The sequence below is a fragment of the Culex quinquefasciatus genome, chromosome 1 (genome assembly GCF_015732765.1).
Source record: "Culex quinquefasciatus strain JHB chromosome 1, VPISU_Cqui_1.0_pri_paternal, whole genome shotgun sequence".
Taxonomy (NCBI): Eukaryota; Metazoa; Arthropoda; class Insecta; order Diptera; family Culicidae; genus Culex; species Culex quinquefasciatus.
Window position 1 is genome coordinate 118,141,733 of NC_051861.1, and position 17,795 is coordinate 118,159,527.

The following is a 17,795-nucleotide window of genomic DNA, read 5'->3' on the forward strand; positions in this document are numbered from 1 at the left end:
GAGACAAAATTGACACACAATTGAGACACAATTTAGACAAAATTGAAACAAAATTGAGACAAATTTGAGACAAAATTGAAACAAAATTGAGACACAAGTTAGACAAAATTGAGGCAAAATTGAGACACAATTGAGACACAATTTAGACAATATTGAAACAAAATTGAGACAAATTTGAGACAAAATTGAAACAAAATTGAGACACAATTCTAATCTAATCTAATCTAATCTAATCTAATCAGACCCTAGCGCAGCCAATCTTTCGAAGAGTGCCTTAGGTTAGATGACGCCTAGCACTCTTCTTGTCATTTATTAACATTTGTAGTGCGCCATTGCATCGGAATGCATTGAAACATCACAAGCGTTAAAGCGGCCAGGCCTACTGCGTATAGCCGTATCGCAGAGATGATTCGTAATTGGGTTGAGTTTGAGCACTGAGTGTTCGAACAACAACACAATTCTGAATCGACAGGGGAGGAAGAAGCGTAGGGACACACCACCATACGCTCCGAGATTTTGGTTGTATTCGTTGGGAGCACCATGCTAAGAAGGTTTGATACTCCGGGACCCTCTGGGATGGGACATTGTATTTCCACGAATGCCCTGGACACTATTTGCCGTGGTTATAGCGCCACAACTCGCTCAAAAAACAAAATTGAGACACAATTGAGACAAAATTGAGACACAATTTAGACAAAGTTGAGACAAAATTAAGACACAATTGAGATACAATTTAGACAAAATTGAAACAAAATTGAGACACAATTGAGACACAATTTAGACAAAATTAAGACAAAATTGAGACACAATTGAGACACAGTTTAGACAAAATTGAAACAAAATTGAGACAAAATTGAGACACAATTGAGACACAATTAAGACAAAATTGAGTTTAAATTGAGACAAAATAAAGACAAAATTGAGATAAAATTTAGAGTAGCCATGACGTGTTTCTTAACAGTACCAGCGAAAAGTTGGCCACAAATTAACCACGCAACATGAAAAGAATCTAGAAAACGTGCCTAACGAGACCGTGATTCGTCAAAAAAAAAAAAAGCATAGAAAACACATCAAACAGGAAATTGAACGCGCTGCGGGATGTGGACATCAATCCGAGATAGCTGCACAGGCCTCCCGGAAGTCCTGCACACAAAACCGAGCAGCAAGTGGCACCAGATTGAGCGGAAGCAGCATACTAACCAACAAGGCCAGAGAGTGACCGAGCACTCAGATGACGGGGCAGGAAATTTTCCCAGAAGCCGCAACCTGGGGGTCATGCTGAAACTGAGACCGAGTCCTCACACCAGGGAGAAATTGGCAACAAAAAAAAGACGAGAAATCATCGTCATCCCAAGGAATACGATCAATTTTCATGGCACGATAAGAGGGTGACAGAGAGGGAAGAAGGGGGGGGGGGGTCCAGATTCATTGACGTCTAAATTGAAGAGTGCCCTCCCCCCTCCAAGTCTGCTCACACTAAAATGTACGTGGGATCACTTGGGAGAAAATGAGGACCCGAGCAGAACTTGATTTGGGTTATTTTATTGGGAAGTTTGTGGAAACAACATTTGACGTGTAGAATGACATCTGTCAAACTTAAGTCAACTTTAGTTCAGTTATTTGCCACTTGAGGCTTACGCAGTTCTTAGATATTGAGCTATTTTCAGTAATGTTTAAAAAGTACCCAATTTTTGACAGTATTGCTGCTACACGCTGTTTGTGAGTTGGTCAATTTTGCGTCAAATTCAAACTTTTAAATAATAAAGGACAAAGTGACGAAATCTGTTCAAAACTTCTCCTCGGGATGTCAGCCAAAAGTACTCGACAGGCGGTCACGTTCTGCTCATGTTCGAATTATTCGGTGGTTTTCCGGTGGTGACCAACGACCAGAGGAACGTGGGGCGCACCCGGAATCCTCGGAATTCCTTTCACGGCGCCATCTCGAAATTTCAAGAGGAAGCAGGAAAGGAAGGTGGCAGGAAAAAAGACAACATCGTCGATTCAATTTCGGTCGCCGTGCGTGACACAAACGTGACAAGACTACACCGCAGAGACCGAAATCACGGAAGAGGACGAGGACCTTTTCGTCGCGGCAAAACGGTCCCGAGTTGCGGTTTTTGGACACAAGGTTCTGAGGTTTGTTTTTTGTTTTTTGTTTTTTGTTTTTTTGTTTTTTGTTTTTTGTTTTTTGTTTTTTGTTTTTTGTTTTTTGTTTTTTGTTTTTTGTTTTTTGTTTTTTGTTTTTTGTTTTTTGTTTTTTGTTTTTTGTTTTTTGTTTTTTGTTTTTTGTTTTTTGTTTTTGTTTTTGTTTTTGTTTTTGTTTTTTGTTTTTGTTTTTGTTTTTGTTTTTTGTTTTTGTTTTTGTTTTTGTTTTTTTTTTGTTTTTTGTTTTTTGTTTTTGTTTTTGTTTTTGTTTTTTGTTTTTTGTTTTTGTTTTTTGTTTTTGTTTTTTGTTTTTGTTTTTTGTTTTTGTTTTTGTTTTTGTTTTTTGTTTTTGTTTTTGTTTTTGTTTTTGTTTTTTGTTTTTGTTTTTTGTTTTTGTTTTTTGTTTTTGTTTTTGTTTTTTGTTTTTGTTCTTGTTTTTGTTTTTGATTTTTGTTTTTTGTTTTTGTTTTTGTTTTGTTTTTGTTTTTGTTTTTGTTTTTGTTTTTGTTTTTGTTTTTTGTTTTTGTTTTTGTTTTTTGTTTTTGTTTTTGTTTTTTGTTTTTGTTTTTGTTTTTTGTTTTTTGTTTTTGTTTTTGTTTTTTGTTTTTTGTTTTTGTTTTTGTTTTTTGTTTTGTTTTTGTTTTTGTTTTTTGTTTTTGTTTTTTGTTTTTTGTTTTTGTTTTTGTTTTTTGTTTTTTTTGTTTTTGTTTTTTGTTTTTGTTTTTTGTTTTTTGTTTTTGTTTTTGTTTTTGTTTTTGTTTTTGTTTTTTGTTTTTTGTTTTTGTTTTTTGTTTTGTTTTTTGTTTTTTGTTTTTTGTTTTTTGTTTTTTTTTGTTTTTGTTTTTTGTTTTTTGTTTTTTGTTTTTTGTTTTTTGTTTTTTGTTTTTTGTTTTTTGTTTTGTGTTTGGTATTATTCAGTTCATTTTTATTTTATTTTCAGACACTTAAGTGATGGAGGAGATGCCACCTATTCCGCACAAGTATCGACACATTTCTAGAGTGCGTACCGAGAAACGTAGTTATTACTTGCTCTCTTCCAAATTGAGATTGACAGTTTGGTCTTTTCGAACCGCTCTCGTCTACGCCTGGCAACACTGCAAGGTTCAGGGAGGAGCAGGCAGCAATAAAAATGCTAACGATGTTAGGCAATATATCAGGCCTTTGAAGACAAAGTTTCACGGATCACCAAAAAAAGAGGACGAAGATATCGATACGTGGGAGTTTCTTTTTTTCTTTCATGGTGGGAAAATTAGTGCGCGAAGCAAATTAGAAATTTCACCAGAGAAGTTCCCAAGGAATGACGCCATTAATGTGGATTGATTTCGTGAGTGGAATCTATTCTGATCAATCTTAAGGACGGTCTTTGTTTTTTTTTGGGGTGAAAGCTCTGAGTAATGGACATGAATACGGGATTAGGGGGACAACTTTTCACCAAAAAAGTTGGACTAGTTCTGATAAGATTGATAGGTATTCGACCTTATGAAGATTCAACATTTATTTGATTAACCAAAGCAGAAATTTCAGAAGTCTTCTTAAGCTTTGAATTCACCATCAATTGACTTCCCCGTCCATCTGACTACACTTTCAGCAAACGATTCATCTCATTCAAGTCCAAAATCCACTCTCAAAACCGGACAGAGCTTACAGATGTAACAGGTCAGCCCGAACCGTCCTTCAAACAGAATTCAGAAACCACCACTATTTCAAGCTCGAGTTCGGGCTCCCAGACTCGTCCTAAATGATGGAAGGAAATCCTCGACTCCATTAGTCATCCTACCCCCAGGAGGATTGATGGTTCCTCCGTAATATTCCGAGACCTTTTGTAGAAACGGAGCGCTTGCATACATTCAGGCTTAAACGGGGGGAAGGCCTGGGTTTGCTGCGGTCGAGGACGTGTCGGGAGTTAAATGGTTTGCTAATAGTTTGCCCTGCCGGGGTTTTGCTTAGCAAAGACGATTTAATTTCATGTCGGAGAGATCAAGCTTGAAAATGTACACACACGCACAATGTTTGCCCGAGTTGTGGTTTGGATGACCCCTGGAAGAGTTAATTTGAGGGGAAAGATAGTTCTCGGAGCAGGATTCATTGCTGGGTAAACAGCTTTGAGAGGACTTGGATATTAATAATTTTGAAGATTAAATTTTGTCAATTTTGCTAAATTATGTCAGTTTTGCTAAATTATGTCAGTTTTGTCAATTTTATCAAATTTGTCAATTTTGTCAATTTTGTAAATTTTGTCAATTTTGTCAATTTTGTCAATTTTGTCAATTTTGTCAATTTTGTCAATTTTGTCAATTTTGTCAATTTTGTCAATTTTGTCAATTTTGTCAATTTTGTCAATTTTGTCAATTTTGTCAATTTTGTCAATTTTGTCAATTTTGTCAATTTTGTCAATTTTGTCAATTTTGTCAATTTTGTCAATTTTGTCAATTTTGTCAATTTTGTCAATTTTGTCAATTTTGTCAATTTTGTCAATTTTGTCAATTTTGTCAATTTTGTCAATTTTGTCAATTTTGTCAATTTTGTCAATTTTGTCAATTTTGTCAATTTTGTCAATTTTGTCAATTTTGTCAATTTTGTCAATTTTGTCAATTTTGTCAATTTTGTCAATTTTGTCAATTTTGTCAATTTTGTCAATTTTGTCAATTTTGTCAATTTTGTCAATTTTGTCAATTTTGACAATTTTGTCAATTTTGTCAATTTTGTCAATTTTGTCAATTTTGTCAATTTTTGTCAATTTTGTCAATTTTGTCAATTTTGTCAATTTTGTCAATTTTGTCAATTTTGTCAATTTTGTCAATTTTGTCAATTTTGTCAATTTTGTCAATTTTGTCAATTTTGTCAATTTTGTCAATTTTGTAAATTTTGTAAATTTTGTAAATTTTGTCAATTTTGTCAATTTTGTCAATTTTGTCAATTTTGTAAATTTTGTAAATTTTGTAAATTTTGTCAATTTTGTCAATTTTGTCAATTTTGTCAATTTTGTCAATTTTGTCAATTTTGTCAATTTTGTCAATTTTGTCAATTTTGTCAATTTTGTCAATTTTGTCAATTTTGTCAATTTTGTCAATTTTGTCAATTTTGTCAATTTTGTCAATTTTGTCAATTTTGTCAATTTTGTCAATTTTGTCAATTTTGTCAATTTTGTCAATTTTGTCAATTTTGACAATTTTGACAATTTTGACAATTTTGACAATTTTGTCAATTTTGTCAATTTTGTCAATTTTGTCAATTTTGTCAATTTTGTCAATTTTGTAAATTTTGTCAATTTTGTAAATTTTGTAAATTTTGTAAATTTTGTCAATTTTGTCAATTTTGTCAATTTTGTCAATTTTGTCAATTTTGTCAATTTTGTCAATTTTGTCAATTTTGTCAATTTTGTCAATTTTGTCAATTTTGTCAATTTTGTCAATTTTGTCAATTTTGTCAATTTTGTCAATTTTGTCAATTTTGTCAATTTTGTCAATTTTGTCAATTTTGTCAATTTTGTCAATTTTGTCAATTTTGTCAATTTTGTCAATTTTGTCAATTTTGTCAATTTTGTCAATTTTGTCAATTTTGTCAATTTTGTCAATTTTGTCAATTTTGTCAATTTTGTCAATTTTGTCAATTTTGTCAATTTTGTCAATTTTGTCAATTTTGTCAATTTTGTCAATTTTGTCAATTTTGTCAATTTTGTCAATTTTGTCAATTGTTTTTCCTTTTTTTATTTTTTTTAAACTTTTCATTTTTTAATTATTGTAAATTTTTACCTCTTTTTTCGTAATTATGTTGTTTTTTTATTTATTTTTTATTTTATGATTTTTTTCAATTTCTTTTTATTTTTCATAGTTTAATTTTTTTCCATTTTGTTATTTTTTTAATTATTATTATTGTTTTCAACTGCTTTAACTTTTTTAAAATTTATCCTTTTTTAAGTTTTTTTTAATGGTTTTCAATTGTTTTCAATTGTTTTCAATTGTTTTCCATTGTTTTCCATTGTTTTCAATTGCTTTCAATTGTTTTCAATTGTTTTCAATTGTTTTTAATTGTTTTCAATTGTTTTCAATTGATTTCAATTGTTTTCAATTGTTTTCAATTGTTTTCAATTGTTTTCAATTGTTTTCAATTGTTTTCAATTTTTTTCAATTGTTTTCAAATGTTTTCAATTGTTTTCAAATGTTTTCAATTGTTTTCTATTGTTTTCTATTGTTTTCTATTGTTTTTCATTGTTTTCAATTGTTTTCAATTGTTTTCAATTTTTTTCAATTGTTTTCCCTTGTTTTCAATTGTTTTCAATTGTGTTCAATTGTTTTCAATTGTTTTCAATTGTTTTCAATTGTTTTCAATTGTTTTCAATTGTTTTCAATTGTTTTCAATTGTTTTCAATTGTTTTCAATTGTTTTCAATTGTTTTCAATTGTTTTCAATTGTTTTCAATTGTTTTCAATTGTTTTCAAATGTTTTCAATTGTTTTCAATTGTGTTCAATTGTTTTCAATTGTGTTCAATTGTTTTCAATTGTATTCAATTGTTTTCAATAGTGTTCAATTGTTTTCAATTATTTTCAATTGTTTTCAATTCTTTTCATTTCTTTTCAATTCTTTTCAATTCTTTTCAATTCTTTTCAATTCTTTTCAATTCTTTTCAATTCTTTTCAATTCTTTTCAGTTCTTTTGAATTCTGTTCAATTCTTTTCAATTTTTTTCAATTCTTTGCTTTTTTTAACCCTTTTAATTCTTCTCAATTCTTTCAATTTTTTTCAATTTTTCTGAATTAAAAAAAAATTGTTTTGAATTTTTAATTTTTCCTTTTTTAAATATTTTTTTTCTTTTTTAATATTTTTTCAAACTTTTTTTCTTTCTTTTTTAATTTTTTAATTTTTTTCAATTTTTTCAATGTTTTTAAAATTGTTCAACATGAAAAGCACATTTTTCAATTTTTTTTTGTTTTTTTTTTTCTATTTTTGACAACTTGTTTTTAATTTTTTGAATTAAAAAAATAAGTTTTGTTAAATTTTTTGCAATTTATTTTCCATTTTTGCCTAAGAATTTTTTAATTTTATATCATTGTTTTATTTTTGTCAAATTTAAAATTGTTAACAACTTTGTTAAATGTTTTTCAATTTATTAAAATTTCTTGTTATTTAGAAATTTTTGATTTTTGTTTCTTTTTTGAATTTTTTTTCATTTTTATTTTTTTCAATATTTTCATCTTTTTATTTTTTTTTACTTTTTTTTAATTTTTTTTCAATTTGTTCGCAATTTAAAAAAATGAATATTTTTTTCATAATTTTTTAATATTTTTTTATATTTTTGTAAAAAAAAATCTTTCTTCTTTAATTTTTATTTTTTTTTTAAGTTTTAAATCTTTTCAATGTTTTTAAAATTGTTTAACATTAAAAAACTATTTTTTTTATTTTTATTCATTTGTTTTTAAATTTTTGAATTTAAAAAAGTAATTTGCATTTTTTCCTATGTATTTTTTTTATTTTAGTCAATTTTTAAAATTGTTTTCAACTTTTTTTTAATGTTTTTCAATTTATTTAAATTTCTTGTAATTTTAAAATGTTTGAAATTTTATTTTTGCATTTTTTTTTTCATTTTTTTTAATTTTTTACAGTCAATTTTGTCAATTCAGAGTTAATAAAAAATCTATCAATTCACTCGAAATCTGTTGAGTAAAATGATGAGTAAATTGACTTATCATTCGCAATTATTTGTGAGAAAACTGGTTCACTGAATAAAAAAATGAGTGAAATCAACTCATAAACTAATAAAAATAACTCAAATCAAATATTTGTAATCAGTTTCAAGGAAATTATCAGATTGCTTTGATTTCAAAGAAAAATTGAGCGAAATTCACTTAGAGTTGAGTTAAAATTACCCAAAATTGCGGATAATCGTTAAATTCTGTGGAATCCAAAGAAAACTGTGCAAAATTTACACAGAAATTCGTGCAATTCAATTAAATCTGATACTTAAGTTGTGAGATAAGCTTCAGATGTTGTTCACATAAATTTAAGTAAATTTTACCTTAAATCAGACAATCCTAATCAGGCTCGGCCTTGAGTTTTTGAATTGGCATCTAATGGCGGTCCTTTCGATAAAATTTGATCAGCTAGCACTTTTTATGAGTTCAAAGTCAGGCTCGATCAAAGATGAGTTCCTGGAGTCACAGTCGGTGTTGACTAACTTTCAACAATTATTCAAAGAAAGCTTAGGACGGAGCCGGTATTAAACAATTATGAGAAGCAGGAGTTCGGAATTGAGTTCAGGAAGCAAATTTTAACTTTATTGCAGGAGTTGGCTAAATGTAATAAAGTTGTCTTTAAAGTCGGATTTGGTGCCAACAAAATATGAGAAAGTGAATTTTCAACATTGTCTTTTGGGAACTTTACACTCTGCAATGTATTTTTAACTACATTTTAGTTCGAAATGTCCTGCAACGTTCCCAACCAAACTTATCGTACTCACAGATTATACCCTATAACGTAGCCAATTTGCGTCGATAAGCGCCCCAAATTAAATCAACTCTTCCCAACAAGTCAAGTTCCGCACGCACTTCAACTGGATTGCACGAAACCAAACAACAGAGACCATACGAACTGCTGCCGCCAAATCCACTTCCAAATGATAATTTCGATTACCATTTGCGTCGTCGGCCACTGCAAATCGGCTCCTCTCAAACTGTCATTCATTACATATTCCGGCACAAGTCCGAAGCCAGAAGGTCCGCCGCGAAATGTAATTTGCGTCAGCAATTTGCCGCTTCGGACGTTCGGCAACACTGCGCAGAATATTGGGCAGGGTTGTGAGAGGCGGAATGTCAAAATTTGCTTAGGTCGAAGACTACCCAAAATTGAGTTCAACGCGAGCAAACGCGAGCGCCTCTGGTGGTGAGTAGCGCAACTTGTTTTGACAGCTCTTTGTTTTGAAATAGTGACAATTTCTCACTTCACTGACCGGGAAATCCGGATATTTCGAGCAGCGAGAGACGGACCGCTGGGAAAAGGTCGTCGATTTCGGTGTAAACGCTGGCAATTATTGACATTTCATTAGACTGATGGATGCGAGTGCGCAACGGTGGGACTCTGGGTGGGAAAATATCGCTCCTTTGGGGTGTTTTTCGGGAGTTGCTCGACAGATGGACACTTTTACGGATCGAATCGTAGCTTTTTGTCTGGCGAAAAATTGAATTTGGGAAATTGAGTTGCAATTTCCAGCAAGGTATCGATCTCAACATTGTAAACCATCATTTCCTCCCTAATGGAGATTTCAGACCGGATTATTGACTGCAAGCCCGTTCATAAACTCCGACCCAACTCAATTAGTCAGCGCGCGTCCTAGCTGCCCATTTCACCTCATTAAAATGTTCCGATCTCCACCCTCAAACCACATTCGCACAAATCCCCTAATTGAATGACGTTTCCGACCTCCCCGTGCGAAGGTTACAACAGGGCAGCGCGCGCGCCTAGAACGATAATTATCATCAATTATGATACGTAAACTGACTGTTGAACGCATGCTTGACAGCTGGACCAGTCCCTCCAGCTGGCATTTGGGACAGTTTTGCGGTTATCAACCGATCCAGGTGCTCAATTTCCTAACCTAACCTCACTCGTTCTCTCCCTCTCTCCACTTGCAGGCGGAAACCGCACTCATGTACGACGCCGTCCACCTGTTTGCCAAGGCCCTGCACGATCTGGACACGAGCCAGCAGATTGACATCCACCCGCTCAGCTGCGACGCCGCGGACACGTGGCCCCACGGATACAGCCTGATCAACTACATGAAAATTGTACGTGAAATTCGTATCATTTTTGCCATAAAAAAGATTGACGTTTGACAGTTGGTCGGTCGCCATAAAAGTTTGACATTTGACAGTTCCACCCAGCAAAATTTCTCACAGTGCTGCCAGCGTCACATTTCATTGTTATCGGACCGGAACGAATACACGTGGGCTTGTTTTGTTAGCGCAATGGCCGCCGGGGAGGTTATGTCACTGCTGTGTCATGACCTTTCTAGTTCAAAATTCAACGACGCGTGACGCGGGGGGTCACGCACTGGAATAAATTGGCGCTGTAAATTTGCTACATTGTTGTAAACTCTTTGTGCTTGTTCATTTTTTAGGGAAAATTCAAACGTCATAAATTAGTTCCGTGAAATTGACAGCTTCGAAAATGAAACTATCGTTGGCAACATCGGCCCAACGCGGTGAAATGGTGACTTCCTGGACCGGGGGTTTTGCGGCGGCTGACAGAAAATTGAAAAATAATTAGTTTTTCACTCCACTTGGCTCTATTTGGCAATCAATCGACTATGGCTTTGGTGTTGGAGAGTGGAAGCGATTTGCCGAGAACAGGATATGAAACCTTTGTTTTAAGCTGTGAAAATGAATAAAAACCAAACTATTATTTGTTTAAAAAAACGCACTTAAATTCTCCAGGAATTGATTTTTATTTGAATAAAATACGTTTTTTATTTGAGAGTTACGTCTCAAAATAGGCATTACAGAGCCATGGCTATTTTTGAGTTTTTTTTACACTCAGATTGGTGCAGGATTGTATCCTTCAATTTAACGTTTCAACAACTTTCTGTGTCACTTTATACTCTTAAAGGATTCAACTATCATGCCCAAAGCTGTCTTAAAAATTCCATACACCAGATTGATACACAGTTTTAAAAAAAATGATGGTAATATTACATCTGGCAAAAAAAATGTGTTTATAAAAACTGTAAATTTACATCAAAAACCGGTAAAAATTTCATTAGAATCTTTTAAATTTGACATATTTACTTAGTCTTACATTGATAAAATTACTCAAGCAACTTAATTTTCAACTTTCCACAATTATTATTTTCAACTGTGTACTTCCATTAAATTTCAATATACAGAAAAAAAAGTTGAATTTGGGAAGGTTGATAATTCAAGTGGTTGAATATTACCTTATTTTTGGGAAATTCTATCTAAATAATGTCTAAAAAAGTGAATTTACCAGAAACTTATGAATATTTCTATATTAGGTAAAATAGCATAAAAAGAGGTTAATTTACACCTTAAAATTTTCTTAAACACTCAATACTTTTGTTTAATTTTATACTAAGGCAAAAATAGGAAATTCAAGCTCATTGATTTTTGACTGGGAAACAATTTAGAACCCAGCTGAAAAGTAAAACATACCAATAGTTTAAAAATTATTGTGTAGATCTACTTCTTTTCATGTACAATTACATAACGCACAAAAAATCCTTCATAAAAACATTTTGAATAAAAAAGGTGTAACTTTACATAATAAACAAGTGAAATTTTATCAGTAGCGTGACCAGGCTTTGACAGAATAGGAAATATTTTGATTACAGTGTTTGTGAAGGACCCCTCGGACAAATTTAGAACAAATTTCTCTGGAAGGTGGGGGACCCCCCAGGCCCCCGTCCCCCTGGTGCCGCCAGTGAATTTTATGTAATATTACACCCTGACATATGTAGCCCTTCAGTGTGGGTAACCTACTTGATCAAAATGTCAAGCTCATATATGCGTTTATCCTTTCCATTCGATTCTTCATCGGTCTGATGGCCGAGCGGGCTAAGGCGCCAGTCCTTACTGTTGGTGCTGGGTTTGAGTCTCGTCGATTGAAACTTTTTTTTTGTGTTTACAAAAAATTCACATGCAGTGTGTAAACTGCACTTAATATGTGTATATTTTTTTGACGAAGGTAATGTGCATGCTTTTGCATGCGATTTTACCATCATTTCTGTGTAGCAAAAGTTATGCTGAATCTATATTTCAAAAAGGCAATAAAGGGCCTTAATTCGTAGGAAGTTTAACACTTAATTAACTATATATACACCTTTAAGTTTTCTTAAACACACAATACTATCGTTAAATTTTATACTAACGCTAAATATGATACAAGCACATTATTAACTGTTAAAAAAAAATTAATAACACTGTTATAAAATGTAGTGTAAATTTACCTATTTTTATGTAAAATTGCACAAATTAATTTGCTCAAAATTTTATTACGCAGACCTCACCGCTATATCTTCATCATTTTCTGACGCACAAAAAATCTTCCATGAAATATTTTGAATCAAAAAATGTGTAACTTTACGTCAAAAGCTAGTGTAGTTTTCATTGTTTTCAGTGTAATTTAATTTGTTACTCATGAAATTATGTAACAATACATTAAAAAGACAAACATTTCAAGTTGCAACTCTTCTTTTTAAACTTTTTTTTAACGGGGTCCATTATCAAAAGTTTTCATAATCTCTGCTATTTAATTCGCCTAAAAAAATAAAAAAAAGTATTGCAATTTTTATTTATTCAAACAGTGAAAAGTTTGAAAGCCAAAAAAGTTTTTGTTGTTTTATCTAAATGTTGAAACCTAGGCTTATATTTTTTTTTACAGAAAACCCTATAATTTGCAAATACTAGAAATTTTATAATTTTGCAATATCGGTATCAAACGAGGCGAATTTTTGAATGTATGACAAAAGGTCGAAAGACATAAGGTCGAATGGACAAATGGTCAAATGCCAAAAGGTCGAATGGACAAATGGTCGAATGGACAAAACGTCGAAAGGACAAAAGGTCGAATTAAAAAATAAAAACATTTTACAAAACAAAACTTTTGATGTGAGCCTAAATACACAAATATTGAAAAGCAAGTATGGAAAGGTGATTTGAACGTTTTTTTTTATTTCAATTCTATATTCTTAAAAATTTAGAAGTCTCCTGAATAAAAACTGGCTTCGGATTGTTTGAGACATTTTAAAAAGAGGGGAGGGCGGGGGGTGAGGGTGGTTAGAGGGGGTTTATCTTTAAAAATATAAATAAATACGATCGATTTTTTTTATACATACAGCTATGTTTTTGAAGTCATTTTTTTTTCTATTTTGACCATGAAAGATAGATTAAAAAATATTATAGAAATCGACCTTTTTTTAAAGAACTGCTCATGTTTGAAAGAATGGAAAAACTCTCAAAAATATTTTGATAATCAAGAAATTGTTGTTTTCAAAAAATTAAAAATAAACTTCCTAAATATTTAAGAAGCCGAACTTTTTTTTTTCAAAGAACTGCTCATGTTTGAAAGAATGGAAAAACTCACAGAAATATTACGACGCACAAGAAAAGGTTGTTTTTAAAAATAAATACTAGAAAAATATTTTAGAGGTCAAACTTATTTTGGAAGATCTGCTCATTTTTGAAAGTATGGAAATCTTCTCAAAAAATGGTTCGGAAGTAATTCTGTTAATTTAAGAAAATAATTATCACTAGGATGAATGGAAAAACCAAGGATAAACTCACAGAAAAAAATCAAATTTGTTAGTAAAAAAAAATTCAAGGATTTTTTAAAAGTTTTATAATTATAATTATTTGTTTAATTTTTTCACATTCGACCTTTTTTCCTTTCGACGTCCATTTGTTTGTCCACTTTCGACCTTTGGCCATTCGACCTTTTGTCCATTCGACGTTATGTCTTTCGATCTTTTGTCAAACTTCCCGAAATTTTGTATGGAGTCTCACTATATTAGAGTTTTATCTTTTTTGTAAAGTACAGAATTTTTCACAAAGTACCGTATTTTTCTATAATACTTAAAAATATTAAATTCGGATATCAAAGGATGTGAAATTTTGTATGAATTTTCATTAAAAAGTTGTTTTTTTTTTTAAATAAATTTTTCCTATTTCAAAATACCATATTTTTAAAAAGTCGGATTTTTAATAAAAAAAAATTAGTCTTAAAGAAACGGCATTTTGCGAAAAAAAAATTTATCAATCAGAGCTCTTATGAAGTAAAAATGCATCGAAAATTTCGCTTCGTTTGATACACATTTTGCAAATTATGAAAATTTGAGTTGTTTCGAAAAAAAGGTAATTAAATTACATTTTTTTCTGCATTGAGTATTTCCGAAAAAATACGGTATTTTATTAATAGTTTTGAGTGATTTTACTTTGAACCTAACTTTTTTTTTAATTTTTGTTTTTTTGTGAATTTATGACAAAAGGTCGAATGGACAAAACGTCGAAAGGACTAAAAAGGGTCGAACTTAAAAAAAACTTTTTACAAAACAAAATTTTTGACGTGAGCTTAAATACACAAATATTGAAAAGCAGCTGTAAAGGTGAATTGAACGTTTTTCTTCAATTTCAATTTGAATAAAAACATGCCCCCGAATTGTTGGAGATTTTTTGGACATATTTTGGAAGTTGTATTTTTAAAAAGAACAGCAAATATTTGAAAAAATGGAAAAAATCACAAAATTATTACGACAGTCGAGGATAGGTTTTTTAAAATAAAATAAAACTTTTGAAATATTTTAGAAGCCGAACTTTTTTGTTTTGGAAGAACAGCTCATGCTTGAAAGGATGAAAAAGCTCACAAAAATATTTTGACAATAAAGAATAGGTGTTTTTAAAAATAAAATAAAAACCTAAAAAATATTTTAGAAGTCAAACTTTTTTTGGAAGAACTGCTCATGTTTGAAAGAATGGAAATCTTCTTAAAAAAATGGTTTGAAATTTATTCTGTTTATTTAAAAAAAGATCATTACAAAATGGGTGGAAAAACCCACAGAAAAAAAAATCACATTTGTTTGTACAGTCATCCCACATATTCGGAACGGTTTCCAGATCAGCCAATGTTCAAAAAATCATAGCAAATCGATAAATGAACTTAGTGATTCGCTTTTACCTTCATTTGAAAGCTTTTCTTGCGGTCTTTCGAATGATGTATCAAACATCTGCAAATTTTAACTTTTATATGAAGTTTTTGAAGAATTACTTTGACCCTTGAAATCCACAAATTCGGAACACTTTTTTCTTACGAATGTAAACAAACTTAGGATCTCTCCAGGAGTACATATTTGTAACAAAATAATGACTTCACACACTGCAACCAGTGAAACTCAAGCTAAGTGATGTTTTATCCATGGTTTGACAACTTTTTTTTTGTGAAAATATCAGTTAAATTCAGGTGTTCCACAATTGTGGGAGGCACAATAACATCCCACAATTATGAAACAGGCCATTTGGAGGCAGTGTTTTGCTGCTCTGGACAAAATAGTCTTGGAATGATGTTTTTTGTTCAAAAAGTCCTACTTTTACTAGTGAAATAGCAAGATAATGTCCAAATGAAGGTTCTAAAAATAGTAAGGTCGACAGAAAAGCTACTTTTGGCATGCTATTGGCAAATTATCATAAAAGTGTTCCGAATTTGTGGGTGTTCCGAATATGTGGGATGACTGTAAGAAAATATGTTTTTTCAAGAGTTTTGTGATGTTTATAATTATAATTATTTGTTTCATTTTGTCACAATCGACCTTTTGTCCTTTCGACGTTTTGTCCATTCGGCCTTATGTCTTTCGACCTTTTGTCGTACATCCATTCTAGTTTTGGTATTTTTTGTGGTAAATTTTATTAAATATTTTCTTTTTTTCAACTCCTTCCCAACCAGGTCGAAATGCGCGGCCTCACCGACGTCATCAAGTTCGACCACCAGGGCTTCCGCAGTGACTTTGTGCTGGACATTGTGGAGTTGGGGCCGGGAGGCCTGCGCAAGAGTGGCACCTGGAACTCCACGTCGGGGGTCAACTTCACCCGGACGTACGGCGAGCAGCAGAAGGAAATCGTCGAAATTTTGCAGAACAAAACGCTGATCGTGACGACGATCCTGAGCTCGCCGTACTGCATGCGGAAGGACTCGGCCGAGAAGCTGACCGGCAATACGCAGTTTGAGGGCTATGCGATCGATTTGATTCATGAAATTTCGAAAATACTCGGTTTTAACTACACGATCCGGCTGGCGCCGGACGGCCGGTACGGCAGCAACAACAAGGAAACGGGGTGAGTCATAAATCACGTTTTTTATAGCGGGAACGTGTCGGACTCAAATTTTGATAACAACCTTGCTCTCGCTCTCTCTCCACAGTGAATGGGACGGCATGATCAAGGAGTTGCTGGAGCAGCGGGCGGACCTCGCCATCGCCGACCTCACCATCACCTTCGACCGCGAGCAGGTGGTGGACTTTACGATGCCATTCATGAATCTGGGCATTTCCGTGCTGTACCGGAAGCCGGTCAAGCAGCCGCCCAATCTGTTCTCGTTCCTCTCCCCGCTCTCGCTCGACGTGTGGATCTACATGGCGACGGCCTATCTCGGCGTTTCCGTGCTGCTGTTCATCCTGGCGCGGTGAGTAAAGAGTTTGGGGAAGGGAGACATTTTTATTGGAATTTATTTGGGTGAACGTGACGCGATGACCGGACCCCGGGTTCCACGCCAAAACGAGTCGAGGATTTTTTTTCGATTTTTGAAAAAAAAATGTGAAAAAACGGCTGCTAGCTGGGCACTGTAACTTCGAAATTTGTTATTATTATCTTTTTTATTTGACTGAAATTTGTATCTTTAGATTTTTCATGCATGATTCATTACAAGGCAAGTTTTATTTCTTCAATTTAGCGTGGATTTGTTTATTTCTGTTGAAAAATATCTGAGTAGATGGTGTTTATTTATTTGTTGGAGGTTTTTTGCATTCTTAAGAACATGAACAGTTATTTGCAAATAAATTGTTTTTTTTTTAAACATGTTATTTCTTTTTGGTTCTTTTTTCGCCGTTCAACACAAAATTGGGTATTAATAAAAAATTGTGGGAATTTGCATTCTTTCAAATATGAGAAGTTATTCGATAACTTAAAGGTTTTTCAAATAGAAATAATTTTAATTCTTTAAAAATGAGGAGTTCTTCGCGGATTTTTTTTTTTCATTCTTAAAAACAAGACAGCAATTTTTAATTAATTTCTGTGATTTTTGTTGTTTAAAAAAAACAAGAATTCAAAATTATGCCTAACCTACAAAAAAGTTAAGCGGAAAGTATCACAAAATTCTTTATAATTTATTACATTTATGCTTGTATCTAAATTTTGCCTGAATAACAATGAATTTATGAATTTGAAATTTGTAAAATAAGTATAAAGTCTATATTTGATTTAAAAACATGTTAATTAGCATTATGCAATGCATTGTGAATAGTTTAAAATAGATTTTATCAAGTTTTTGTTCAATGAAAATGTCTAATTTAGTAATTTTGTTTTGCTCCCTGCAAGAAAAGAAAACTTTAAAAGGGGTCAAAAACTTGAAATAAAATTTGCAGTGGCCTAAGCAATGCTTAGCAAAATAATTTGGATTTCATAACAAAATTTTGAAGTATTAAGTTTTTGCATTCATGCCACCAAGCAAGTTAATTGAATTATTTTCATGAGAAAACATGATTTTGTTAGAATATTTTTTTTCTGTGGAGTTTTACATTCTATTAAACATGAGCAGTTTTAGAAATAAAAAGTTTTTTTGAAAAAATCTTCGAGAGCTTTTGTATTTTTTTGAGTAAAGCAGTTCGAACATTTACAAAAATGATTTGCTTTCCATTTTGTTTCAAACATTTGCAGTTTGATAAATTGTTTATAAAAAAAAGTCCGAATTCAAACATGTTTGGAAAAAATCATAATCAGTCAGAAAAAAAAGATCTTGTTTCAGTAATATTTGTGACTCTTCCACTCAAATCAGATAGTCTTCAAAAACACTTATAATTTTGAATTTTAGAAAAAAAAATTACCTGCTATTACAGTCCAAACTCGATTATCCGAAGGCACTTCGGATAATCGAAACTTCGGA

At 31.9% G+C, this 17,795-nt stretch overlaps 1 protein-coding gene across 4 annotated transcripts in view; it reads left to right on the forward strand.

Moving 5' to 3' along the window:
• The window catches only part of LOC6038422 (glutamate receptor ionotropic, kainate 2), a 93,894-nt gene that overhangs the window by 6,869 nt on the left and 69,230 nt on the right, over nucleotides 1-17,795 (forward strand). For all 4 annotated transcript variants that reach the window (XM_038249738.1, XM_038249737.1, XM_038249735.1 and 1 more), the window contains exons 3-5: nucleotides 9,770-9,922; nucleotides 15,585-15,973; nucleotides 16,059-16,319. In XM_038249738.1, the coding sequence (XP_038105666.1) occupies nucleotides 9,785-9,922; nucleotides 15,585-15,973; nucleotides 16,059-16,319 (788 nt within the window). In that variant the 5' untranslated portion in view covers nucleotides 9,770-9,784. The remainder of the gene's footprint in view (nucleotides 1-9,769; nucleotides 9,923-15,584; nucleotides 15,974-16,058; nucleotides 16,320-17,795) is intronic.